At 42.1% G+C, this 12,489-nt stretch overlaps 1 protein-coding gene across 3 annotated transcripts in view; it reads right to left on the bottom strand.

The window, feature by feature from the left end:
• Ankrd29 (ankyrin repeat domain 29) overlaps positions 1-10,879 on the bottom strand; it is a 57,001-nt gene extending 46,122 nt beyond the window's left edge. For 2 of the 3 annotated variants that reach the window (XM_046433669.2, XM_046433676.2), the window contains exon 1: positions 10,662-10,879. In XM_046433669.2, coding sequence (XP_046289625.1) covers positions 10,662-10,682 — 21 coding nt within the window. In that variant the 5' untranslated portion in view covers positions 10,683-10,879. The other variant, XM_058578273.1, reaches the window with a different exon arrangement.
• Between the last annotated feature and the right edge of the window lie 1,610 nt (positions 10,880-12,489).

Genomic DNA, 12,489 nt, shown 5'->3' with positions numbered 1-12,489 from the left:
TGGGTAGGTATTTTTGCTGTACTGGATGGAGTTTTCAGGCCAAATTGCAACTGTGGCCTTGACCCTCAGAGCTGGCTGCCTTTGCACCAGGCTGAGTCTAACCTGGGATAGTTGTTAGTAACAAGGTGAAGCAATGGCAAGGCAGGGCTGAACTGTATAATAAATAATGAAATATAATACAAGGCCCAAATGAAATCTGGGAGGGTGAATTAGAAAGAGAATTTAATATACACCATGGAACAGCTCTACTGACTTTTCCTAAAATGTAAAAACACGAAAGAGATAAATGGAAATTCATTTTCAGTGGCTGTGGTTCTATTCTAGCCTCAAATATGTCTTTGATAGACCATCTCTGAACAGCCAATGTCTTCTGTCATGGGAAGCTCTCCAGCCAGGACTTTCTACTCTCTAGGATAGACTTGGGGATTCCATTCCTGCTGGACCGGGTATCTGGTTTCCCATAAAAGTCTAGAAACTGAGTTTTGTAAAAAAGCTGCAACTAGTTTGCTCTTCCTCAAGGGCTTGAATTATTGAGGTGGAGGGATGGCAGTGGAGTTGATTTGGGGAAAGAAGGAGATGTGTTCAAGTCCAGACTGCTTCTTAGGTCTGTGACCTTGGGCAAGTTACTTAACTTCTAGAGGCCCCAGTAAAATGCAGATAATAATAATATAGTACCTCTGTCATGTATTGTTCGGGAAATTAAATGGGAAAAAACATATAAACTCACTTAGTGCCCACTCAAGAAATGGTAGTTATAAAGGCACAGTCCTCTCAGCTCTTTACAATCCTGGTCGAGATGATGTGTTGACTTGGTCACTAGTGTGTGGACTGGCCAGGGGCTAGGGCTAGAGGTATATATCAACTTTGATCTCTGTCCACAAGGGCTTTATGGTATAACAGAAAAATAAGTCATGTCAGCGGGCATGGTAAGTTATTGTAGGCACCAAAGGTGAAAAGCAGTGGCTTGTGATAACAGCACAAACCAGAGATGGTCAATTCTGAGAGGGCGCCAGGGATGGTTCCTAGTGAAATGAAACCTTGTGATGAGTTTTGAAAAGATAGGGCCCTGGGTGCACAAAGGGTATGGAGCATCCCGGGCACAGGGAGTAGGGAGGCACAGACACTGAGGCTTGCCCCAGCTTCCTGGGGACTGCCACATACTCAGCAGGGATGGAGTGAAGGGTGTGAGGGAGAGAGGGCACAACTGGATAGCAGGATTGGAGCAGGGCAGATTTGGGAGGTTCTGTGGTACCATACCACTGAAGTTGGACTTTATCCTGGTGTGCCTTGGGGAGTCAAGGAAACATCTGTGAGAGATACCATCAGTCTTATGTTTCAGAAAGGTCTCCCTGACTCAGGGACGAGGACTGAGGTTTGGAGCCAGACTGATATTGGTGTCTGCAGAGTTAGAGACAACTGCATAGATGTGTCAAACAATATAAGGCCCAAACAGGGCAATGACAATGGGAATGGGAGGGCAAGGCAGACTGGGGACATTTTAAAGAGCTCAGTGGAATGGTCTTGGTCTGCGATGGTGTGTGCATGAAAGGAGGGATGAACTGGTTTCTGGTTTCAGTGCCAGGCTGATTATGGTGCCACGAGGATCAGAAATGCCATCAGAGGGATTTCGAAAAAGGTGATGGGCTCAGCTTTGAATGTGCTGACTTCCAAGTTCCTCTGGGGTAATGTCTAACAAAGTAATGGGCATGTGGTCCCATGGCACTGTGGCCACACATTTACTAGGGTCAAGAATCTTGGGCTGATGCTTATGAAGTGCTTATTCGGTACTGCGTGGTACATCTTTTGCAGAGACTACCTCATTAATTAATCCTCACCATAGCTCAGGGAAGTGGGTACTATTACTATCCCATTTTACAGGTGAGGTAGGTGAGAAATAGTGAGTCAGGCCTCAGTGCCAGGCAGTCTGCTGCTTGAGGCTGCCTTGTTAATCATCACCCTATGCTGCCTCCAGAGAATTCTTCTGTAGAAAGCAAATGACCTCTGATGACCTCCTTTCTGTCCTCCATTCCAAGATCCTTTCCTGCCAAGATGGAAAGTCCCTCAACTTTCCTTCTCTTTGGGGTCTACACAAATCATATTCCCTGGATAACCTCCCAGTCTTCTCTGGATATAATATGCACACAATTATAAATGGTGTAAAGAGGGACAGGGGCAAGTCCTTTACCCCTTAAAAGAGAAGATGCGTCCTCCCCAGTGTCCCCACTCTGCCCGTCAATCTTGGACTTGCCAACTTCCACAAATCTCTTTTCTTTTTCTAGAGATTTGACTGTTCTTGATATAGGTGATTTTAACCCGACTTTATACTTGGTCTTGAGTTTTGAGTTTGGAGATGCTAGACTTATATGGGCCTACCTCTAAGACAGAATGTCCAGGGCAGAGCACTTACTTTTTCTTTTCAGTTTCCTATTGTTCAAGTATAATAATACTTGCAACCCTGGGTTTAGGCTTAATGTTTATTAAGCATTTAAAAAATTTCAAATACTTATCACAGAGTGGGAGAATGGATTAGACTAGCCAATGACATCTCAAAAAATATCCTGCACCGGGCTTGCATCCATTGTTAGTCTTATTTTATATAACCTCTAACATCTCAGAAATCCATTTATTTAATAAAGCTGACATTCTCTTGATTAAATTAATGAGTGTGTAATTTAAACCCACATAACTCTAAACCCTTTTTAAAACAAATAGCTTAATCTCTACCCTCACTTAGCTTTTAAACAGAATTCCAGTTCTGCTTTATTTTCTTAGCAGTGCCTTCCATACAAGTAACATTTCCCCATAATTTCCAATAAATTTCTATAAAAAATAAATTAAAAAATAAAAAGTCGACGCAGGTGAAAATGTTTAGCACTTTTCAAAGCATTTTGATTCTTTTGATTTTTACAATAAGGCCAGTGGGCCTTCCTCAGGTTTGCTGGTTGAAAATTATGAGTAATGGCCACATCAACAAAGGGTGAGGTCCTGCTCTAGGTCAGGCAGTGTGCTAAGCTTTTTAACTGCTTTCACTCACTTATTTCCCCAAATGACTCCATGAGGCTGGTAGTATAAATAATTCCCATTTCATGATGAGAAATCATTTATTATTCAGGGCCACACAGTGAGGAAGTAACACAGCCAGGATTTGAACCCAAGTCTGTTTGGGTGCAGAGTCTGAAAGCTTGCCTCATACATCCTGAGGATTTGAGTATAAAGCTCTGGATCTGTCAAATGTTCTTCTTTCTCTGCACACCTCCCCCCCATCCCCCAATCTTTACTGCCAGGATTTTGGCTAACGTGTTGTTCCTGACATATTACCAGAAGTTAAGTAAGGGAAGGAAGGGAGGCAGAAACACAGAAGGGAGACTGATTTATACAGAACTGCAACTCCAATGAAAAGCCAAGTGGGGGGTACACATTCTCGAAGTATTGTTTTAAAAAATGGGTTAGAATAATGTGGGCTTCAACTGCACACTCAGTGATTTAATCAAGAGATTATCAGCTATATTAAATAAATGGATTTCTGGGATATTAGAGGTTCTATAAAATAAGCATATAACAATAGATTGAGAAGCTGTGTGTAGAAGGATGTTTTTGAGATGTCACTGGCTAAGAATATCCATTGTCCCACTCTGGGCTAAGTATTTGAAATTTTTTTTTTAATGCTTAATAAGCATTAAGCCTAAACCCAGAGTTGTCAGTACTATTCAGTTCCCTATTGTTCAAGTATAATAATATTATTATATACACAAATATAATAATATTACAAATATAATAATATTATTATACTTGAACAATAGGGAACTGAAGAGAAAAAGTAACTGTTCTGCCCTGGGCATTCTGCCTTGGAGGTAGGCCCATGTAAGTCGAGCATCTCCAGACTTAGAACTCAAGACCAAGTATAAAGTCTGGTAAAACAATTTAAAAAAATTTTAAAAAAATCATATATATCCAGTATAGGCAAATCTCTAGAGAAAGAAAGGAGATTAGCTGTTGTCTAAAGCTAGGAGGTTTGGAGTAATGGTGATGGCTAATGGGCATGAGTTTTCCCTTGGGTGTGATTAAAATGTTCTAAAATTGATTGTGCTGACGGTTGCACAACTCTGAATTTACTACAAATCACTGAAATGAATACTTTAAATGGATAAATTAGTATGTGATTTATCAAAGCTGTTAAAAAAAGAATATGCTTTTGTTGGGGATGCGGCTCAATGGTGGAGAGGTTGCCTAGCATGCTGGAGGTCCTGGGTTCAATCCCCGGTAACCCCCCCAAAAAAAGAGGTATGTATACACACACACAGACACACACACACAGACACACACACACATACACACACACAAAAGAATATGGTTTTTAAAATTTATTTTCCTATGGTTTATCTAAATGATTTAAACTGATTGATGAAGTGGAGTTGATTATAATTTACACACTCTCAGGTCAGGGATGAAGGATACAGGTTTGTATACTTCCAGCTCAGGCATGACACCTGGCAGCGAGATGTTTTACTTTCTTGACTAAGAGAAGCTCAAGAAAGACCTAGATTTTTTTTTTTTTAATTTGGCAATGGACCTTGCCTCTTATGGTAACCCCCTTCTTCCCCAACTGTGTTAGGCTTTTGGCACCTTCAGCCCTGAAGAACAACTTCAGTCTGAGCAGTTAAAATACTTGTTATAAAGTCGAGAGTCAATACACTGAAATCCATGAACTTTATTACACAAAAAGGCTCAGACTTGCACTCTTGAGTTTGTGTTTGGTTAAAAAAAATAAATTGGAACACACAGGTACCTATTTCCTCAACTGGAATAAATCAGTAGTTGCTGACTGTGAAAGGAAGATTACTGGAGGAAAACTGATACCAGGGAGAAGAGACTGCTAAAGACCAGGGATGAAGCTCAGTTAAAGCACTGGCCTACAACCAAAGAAAAGGTGACTACTCACAGGTGCAGTGGTGCATGCCTGCAATCCAAGCGGCTTTGGAAGCTGAGGTAGGAGGATTGCAAGTTCACAGCCAGCCTTAGCAACTTAGCAAGGCCCTAAGCAACTTAGTGACACCCTGTTTCTAAATAAAAAATAAAAAAGACTGGGGATGTGGCCCAGTGGTAAAATGCCCCTGAGTTCAATCCCTAGTATTAAAAAAAGTGGATGCACAGAGGCTCCTGGAGTTCAGATGCAAATGGCCCCACCTGGGGCGCTTCTGAATCAAGAGGAGACTAAATGATTTATAATGCTGTTTATTCCCCCACAGACTCATCCAACAATGCTGGGCCATTTTACAGGTAGGCTTTGGAGATTCAGAACCTGGAGCTTAGAAGACTTTTATGGGGGGTGGCTACAAAAATAAAAAGTTAATCCATGTCTCCCAAATAAAAATTGATAAACATGCAATTAAATAGCTATAAAATATAACATCTTGTTAACTTTATTAATAGCTAAATTTAGTATTCATTAAATATTTAATTTTTTTTTTTAGTTGTAGTTGGACCTTTATTTTACTTATTTATTCTTATGTGGTGCTGAGGATCCAACTAAGCGCTTTGCACCTGCTAGGGGAGTGCTCTACCTCTGAGCCACAACCCCAGCCCTAGTATTCATGAAATATTGATGACACCTGAAAATAATTTGTAGGTTTTATTTTTCTTACTACACAAGAGCTACTGACCATAAATGACAATTGCAGAAAAGTCATGGTGTAAAGGTAAATTCATAGCTAAACAGTTTAATAAGAAATATTATGAAATTCCCTTCAAAATTTTTATAATAAAAGTCTCTATATATTGTGCTCTGTGGATGCATTTTAATGTGTGGTATGATTAAGAGTGACCGAGAGAGTGCTAAGTTGTAGACTGGCCAGAGACTCGGGTCCCTTCCCCTGCAAACCCTCCCTCTGTGCCTCTGGAACTCCACTCCATGGTAAATCAGCTCCTCTTCCTCCTCCACCTAATTCAGGGTGTTCCTCTCTCTGCCTCAATTTTCCCAGCACCCCCTCCTGGTGGAAACCGGGCCCTCTCCCACACCAGCACTGGAGTGGGAAACAGGCCTACCTGGCTTCCAGACCACTGCAGTCCATTCAAGTGTATAAATCTCTGCTCCTTCAAAAGTCAGGCCACCCCACCTCTGGTAGTTGTCACATAATCACTTTTCTTTATTCACTGAACAGTTTGGTGTGAAGCTGGACATCTGCCTTTCTTCACCCCAAATCCTGACCTCATCCTGGCCTTCCCTTTACAAGACACCGGTGTTCAACTTCATTTCCTTTCCTTTTATCCCGATGGGAGAGGTCCCCACCTTCCCAGCCCATCCCTCCAGCTAAGGGATCCCTGCTGGGCTGCTGTGCCCCTGCCCCAGGAATTCAGTCACTCAGCCCAATATTCCCTCTACTCCAAGCCATCTAGCACACCCTGTCATCATTTTAAAATGCTTTTTCATTGAGAAATAACTCACAAAGCACCCAATTCATCTTTTCAAAGCATACAATCTGGTGGATTTGGGTATATTCATAAGGCTGTGCAACCATCAGCACTATCTAGTCTAGAATATTTTATCACCCCCCCCAAAAGAAACCTCACACCCATTAGCAATCATTTCCCATCTCCTCCTCTCCCCCAGTCCCAGACAACCACTAACCTACTTTCTGTCTGTATGGATTTGCCTACTTTGGACATTTCATATAAATGGAATCATACAGTCTGCTCTTCCTTCACTCTACATACTACTTTCAGGGTTCATCTATGTTGTAGCGTGTATTTGTGCTTCATCCTTTTCATGGCTGAAGGATATTTCATGGTATGGATATACCTTGTTTGTGTCCCTTCCAAGTTTATATGTTGCAGCTCTAACTGTCAGCGTCTTGAGGGCATGATCCCTGCCCCAGTCAGTCCAGAAGGCAGAGCATCAAACCCAACAGCATTACTCTCCACCCTTAAAATCCAATGGCATTTTCCATGCTAGGTTTTACACCTGGTTGGAACCCATCACCCCTTTCTTCCTCTCAGTTCTCCTTTTTGGAATGGAGATGTCTGTCTCAACATTATATTTTTGTAAGCACATAACTCGTTTGCTTTCACAAGCTCACAGCTGGAGGAAAATCTGCCTCAAGATGAATCAATCATACTTCAAGTGTCACCTCGAGTGTCACCCATATCTGATTGATATGAAATTTAGATGACACTTCAACTTTAGAGTTGATGTTGGAACAAATGAAGGCTTTTTATTTTGCATAAAATGCAATATATTTTGCATGCAAAAAGAACATAGATAGCCAAGACATGGAATCAGCCTAGGTGCCCAACAACAGATGAATGGATAAAGAAAATATAGTATATATACACAATGCAGTATTATTCAGACATAGAGAATAAAATTATGCCATTTTTCAGGAAAAATGGATGAAAGTGGAGAACATCGTGTTAAGTGAAATAAGGCAGACTGAGAAAGTATTATATATTTTCTCTCATATGTGAAAACTAGAAAGAAAAAAAGCACAGAAAGTAAAAGAGGGTTAAGGAGGGTGAGAGAGGGAAGGGCTCAAGGACATAGAAGGGAGGATGGACATGATCAAAGCATGAAATGTCTATGCCTGGAAATGTCACAGTGAAACCCATTAATTTATATAATTAATTATAATAAATAAATATAGCTCAGAGGAAAAAACTACAGGAACATTTATTGGAGACAATTTATTGGACAATCTTGGAGGCCAGGAAATGTTATAGATTGAATGTTTATGTCCTCCTCCTGAGATAGGGACTTAAAATAAAGAGAGAATACTGAATCTTAAAGGAAATACCCACAAGCCATTGAGATGCAGAGAGCACAGTGGTATATCTTGGCAAATATGCCTTTGGCTCATACCCTTGTAAAATGAGGGGAACACCCAAGCACAGGGAAAACTGGCATGAAATTGTGCAGGTCCACTCTGGCCCTGCCTTCAGTCTGGCCCCTGAAACAGTCCTTTTATAAATATTGGACCCCCAGCCCAAGGCAGGCTGCTTCTCATTCTCAAGATAGCCCACATTCTCTCTTGAATGTGTATCTACTTTCCTAAATAAACCTCTGTCTATGTCTTTGTTTGGCTCATGCTGAAATTCGAGTATGCCAGGAACCCAGTTGGTCCTGAGGTGAGTTCCCCTCTTTCTCTGGGAACTCCTCAGATCCTTTTCTAGTGACATCTGTTCTCCTGTGTCATTACTAAATTTGTACGCTAAAGTCCTGATCCCCAATGTGATGGCATTAGGGTCTTTGGGAGTTGATTATGTTTTCCACGGATGGAGCCCCTGATGGAATTAGTGCCCTTACAAGAAGAGAAAGAGACACCTAAGTTTTGTCTCTTAATCATGTTAAGAAACAGGGAGCAGGTAAAAATCTGCAAGCCAGCAAGAGGTCTGCACCAGACACCAAATCTGCAGGAAACTTGATCTTGGACTTTCCAGCCTATAGCATCAAGGGGAATATTTGTTGTTTAAGTCCACTAATCTATCTTATTTGCAATACATAATATGTCACCAGTTGATGGACATTCAAATTGTTTCCACTTTTTGATTCATAACCATTAATAATATGGTTATGAGTATGTGTACAAATTTTTGTGTGAACATATGTTTTTATTTTTCCTGTGTATATAACTAGCAGTGGAATTGCTGGGTCATTTGTAACTTGTTTTAAACTTCTGAAGACAGATGGACTTTTTTTTTCTTTGAATGACTACATCATTTTACATTCCTACCAGTAATGTATAAGGGTTCCAATTTCTCCCCATCCTTGCCAACACTTTTCATTGTCTGTCTTGTTGATTAGTCATCCTAGTGGGGGTAAAGTAGTTTCCTTTCGTAGTTTTGATTTGCATCTCACTGATGGCTAATGATGTTGCGAATTGTTTTAGATGCTTATTGGCCATCTATCTGTACATCTTCTTGGGAGAAATGTCTATTCATATCCTTGCCCATTTCCAAATTATCTTTTTATTGTTGAGTTGTCAATCAGCATTTAAAGATGTTCAAGTTTCTACTACTGTAAAGCAAATAAACCCTTGGTCAATTCTGGTTCCCCACTGTGACCAATACTTTAAAATAAAATAAAATAAAAATCCCATTTCTTGCACAATGTCTTGAAAATGTTCCCTACACTTGAGGTTTCCACCCATTCTCTTTTTAAGCTGTTGCAATCTGGCTCCTGAAACTAGCATTTTTGAAATTGTTCTTGGCAAGGTCATGGGTGGCTGTTCTGTTACTTTTGCACTCTTCGCTTGAGTTCACTGTGGCCTTGAACACTAAGATCTTCTTCATCTTTATTTAAAGACTAAAGATACTTGGTTTAAGTGACAGTGTGCTTCTGATTTTTCTCATTCATCTCTGGCTGCTGTTTCTCATTGGGTTTCTCTTACTCTGCTCATTCTTAAATTTTGATCTTCAAGATTTTTGTCTTCATTACCAGGTAATCACTTCATTCCCATGAGCTCAATTACCCCTTAATGCTGCTGACTCTGAAATCTCATCTCCATCTGCTGCCTAGATTTTTTTCCTGAGTTCCCGGTCAGCTAATCAACACAGCTGCTTGGATTCCCATCTATCCTCAAACTTTGTTCCCAACCAAAAGTTTCATGTTTTAAACCTCTCCTGCCTTCTCTATTCAGCGAATAAGATCAATTACTGAATTAAATAAATTTTGAGTCATTCACCTCTGTCTCCTTCTATCCTCACTGCCTATTATGTCCTGATCCAGTACCATTTCTTGAGATGACCACAACGTCCTCCTGATTGGCCTCCCAGTGCCATGCTCTTCTCTGCTGTAGCCAGTGATCTTTCTAACATGCTAATGTTGCCATGTCATTCCTGGGCTTCCATGAGCTATTGTTAGATATAGGACTACATTGGCTTCAGAGTCAGACACTCCAGACTCAACACAATGAATTTTACAGCTGCAAGATCTTGGGAGAGTTATTTCGCTTTTCTATACCTTAGTCTCCTTGTTTTTAAAAACAGTTGGGTCACAAAGAGCACCATCTTATAGGCCTTCCCAAAGACTGGTTCAGCCTGGTATATTTTAAATGCTCAATCCATGTTAACTATTAATATTTTTATTAAAACCTTATTAAAAAGGTTTGTCTCCATGCAAACCATTTAATTCCACTCTCAGCCTCAAATGTGGGAATAAATAGGATGATTTTAATAAACTCTTCTAAGACAAGACTCTTTTGGGACACAGAAGCTTGGTCATCAATTGCAGCTCCTCTCAGTGCTGGACATTCGGCTGCAGTGTCCAGAAAAAGTATTCTGAGGAGGAGACAGCAGCGAGAGCTGGAGGACGCAGAGGTTCGGGTTCAAAGAATCCTGCAGCTGCAGGAAAGCGCTGGCCGCCTGCTTCTTCCCCGCCTCCACCCGCGACCTGTTACCCCGGCGACAGTCACCACCGCCCAGCTCACCTGACCTGCAACCATAAGTGCAGAAAGCCTTTCCAGCAAAGCAGACAAGCAAACCACAAACCCACAGGACGAGCCTCAGCCCCACCTCTTTCTTCCTGGCGGACAGCCAGGGGCGAGGGGCAGCGCCCCACCCCACCTGCGGGCCGAGCGGCGGCGGCTCTGGAGGGCACGGGGTGCTGGCTCCGCCTCGGTGGGGTCGGCCGCTGGGTCGGAGCTCCCCCTCCCGGAGCCCGCGTCGCTCACCTTGAAGGACATCTTGCACATGTCCGCGACCGGCAAGAGCCCGAGCGCTGGGGCGCCGGGATCTCCCCGTCCTTCCCCTCTCCCTCCGCGATCCGCAGAGGGGCGGCCCCCACGGCGCCGCGCGCTCCCGCCACAGGGCCGGACTGCCGCGGCCGCACACTGAGCCGCCCCGGCGGGCGGGTGCTCGGGCCGCGGAGGGCGGGGAGGCAGCGCGCCTCGGCCGCCCGTCCTGGGCCCTGCGGAGTGCTCCGCTCGCGCGCGCGCGCGCACTGCGCACAGGATGCCGCGTTGCACACTCCACGCTGCGCGTGCACACACGGCCGCATATTCCAAACTCAGAGGGCACTATGCATACTTTCCGCACTCTGGACACACGACACCCTCACACTCATGTCCATACACCCACACTTACACACACACCCCATACTCTCCCAACTCCACACACTGTGTAGTCCCCATGTTCCACACACCTAGGGTCACACACAACTCCACACTCATGTTCACACACCCACATTCCTTACACGCCCACACCCTATTCATAAGGGCAAGCTCTGCACACACCCAAGTTCCACACATAAAGCTCTCCACACTCAGGTTTACACACTCATACACATCTGCAGTCTGACACACACACATACCCAATACTTTCCAAACTCCACGTACATTGTGCACATTCTGTGTATCCCACACAGACGGTTTCACACACACAACATTCTCCACATCACATTGCACATATACAGCCCTTACACAATGTCTGTCTGTCTGTCTCTCTCTCTTTCACGCACACACACACACACACACACGCACACTGGAAAAGAGCCTGATGATGCTTCCATCTTCATTAAAATACAAATATTATAATGATGTAAATGAAGCATGAGAAAAAAATTTCACTTGTCATCCCACCGCTATTTCAAATAGTTATTTTCATTTTAATTTTTGTCTTAGTGTTTTCTCTTTTCTAAATTTCTAAGAAGCCGATTTTTTTTTCTTGTGGGGAAAAGACCTGGGAAACAAGTCTGGTTTTGTTTTTGAAACACCATCTTGCTATGTTTCTCAGGCTGCTCTGGAACTCCTGGGCTCGAGCAATCCTCCAGTTGCAGTCTCCCCAGCAGCTGGGATTACAGGAGCATACCACCAGGGAATAAGCCTTCAATGTTTCAATATCATTTTGGAGTACTGAAGGGCAGTTCATTTCCTAAGCCATACCTCTGGCTGCTCAGGGTTGGTCATTGCAGGAATTAACAATGGGAGGGTCATGTATGTTTTGCTCAAAAATTTAAGTATAGAAGGCAATAATAAGCCTTTTAAGGAAACTCAAATGCTAAGGTGAAAAAGTGAGTGTCTTATCTCCTCAAGCTATAGGAATCCACTTAGTTATTATCTCACTCACCTGTTTGTGCCTCCTACTTCCTAGCTGATTTTGGAAGAAGTATTTAACATAAAAGTTAAAAAAATACTCATGAAAATTGAAGGAGAAAAGGAATGGGAAGGGTAGGAAGAAGAGAGGGAAAGGGAAAATACTGGAGAATGATATTGGCCAAATAATATTGTTTTGTTGTGTGCATGCACAGATATATAACAACAGATTCTACCATTATGTACAACTATAATGCATCAATAAAATATGTAAATTTAAAAATACTTATGAAGATAAAAAAGTTTTAAAAATATGACAAATAAAACTTAATAATGAAAATGCAATGTTTATCCCCTAAATCCTATTACTTTGTGTTTAAAGCAATTTTTAAATAAAACATCCTGAACTTTTGTGGAAAAGTTCAAATTTTAAGTCAAGAAAGACTCAAAACTTTTCCTTTGGGTATCT

This window comes from Marmota monax, unplaced genomic scaffold (assembly GCF_021218885.2).
Source record: "Marmota monax isolate L192 unplaced genomic scaffold, Marmota_monax_Labrador192_F-V1.1 WCK01_AAM20220418_F8-fsc00126, whole genome shotgun sequence".
Classification (NCBI taxonomy): Eukaryota; Metazoa; Chordata; class Mammalia; order Rodentia; family Sciuridae; genus Marmota; species Marmota monax.
This window is presented reverse-complemented; position numbering and strand designations above follow the sequence as displayed.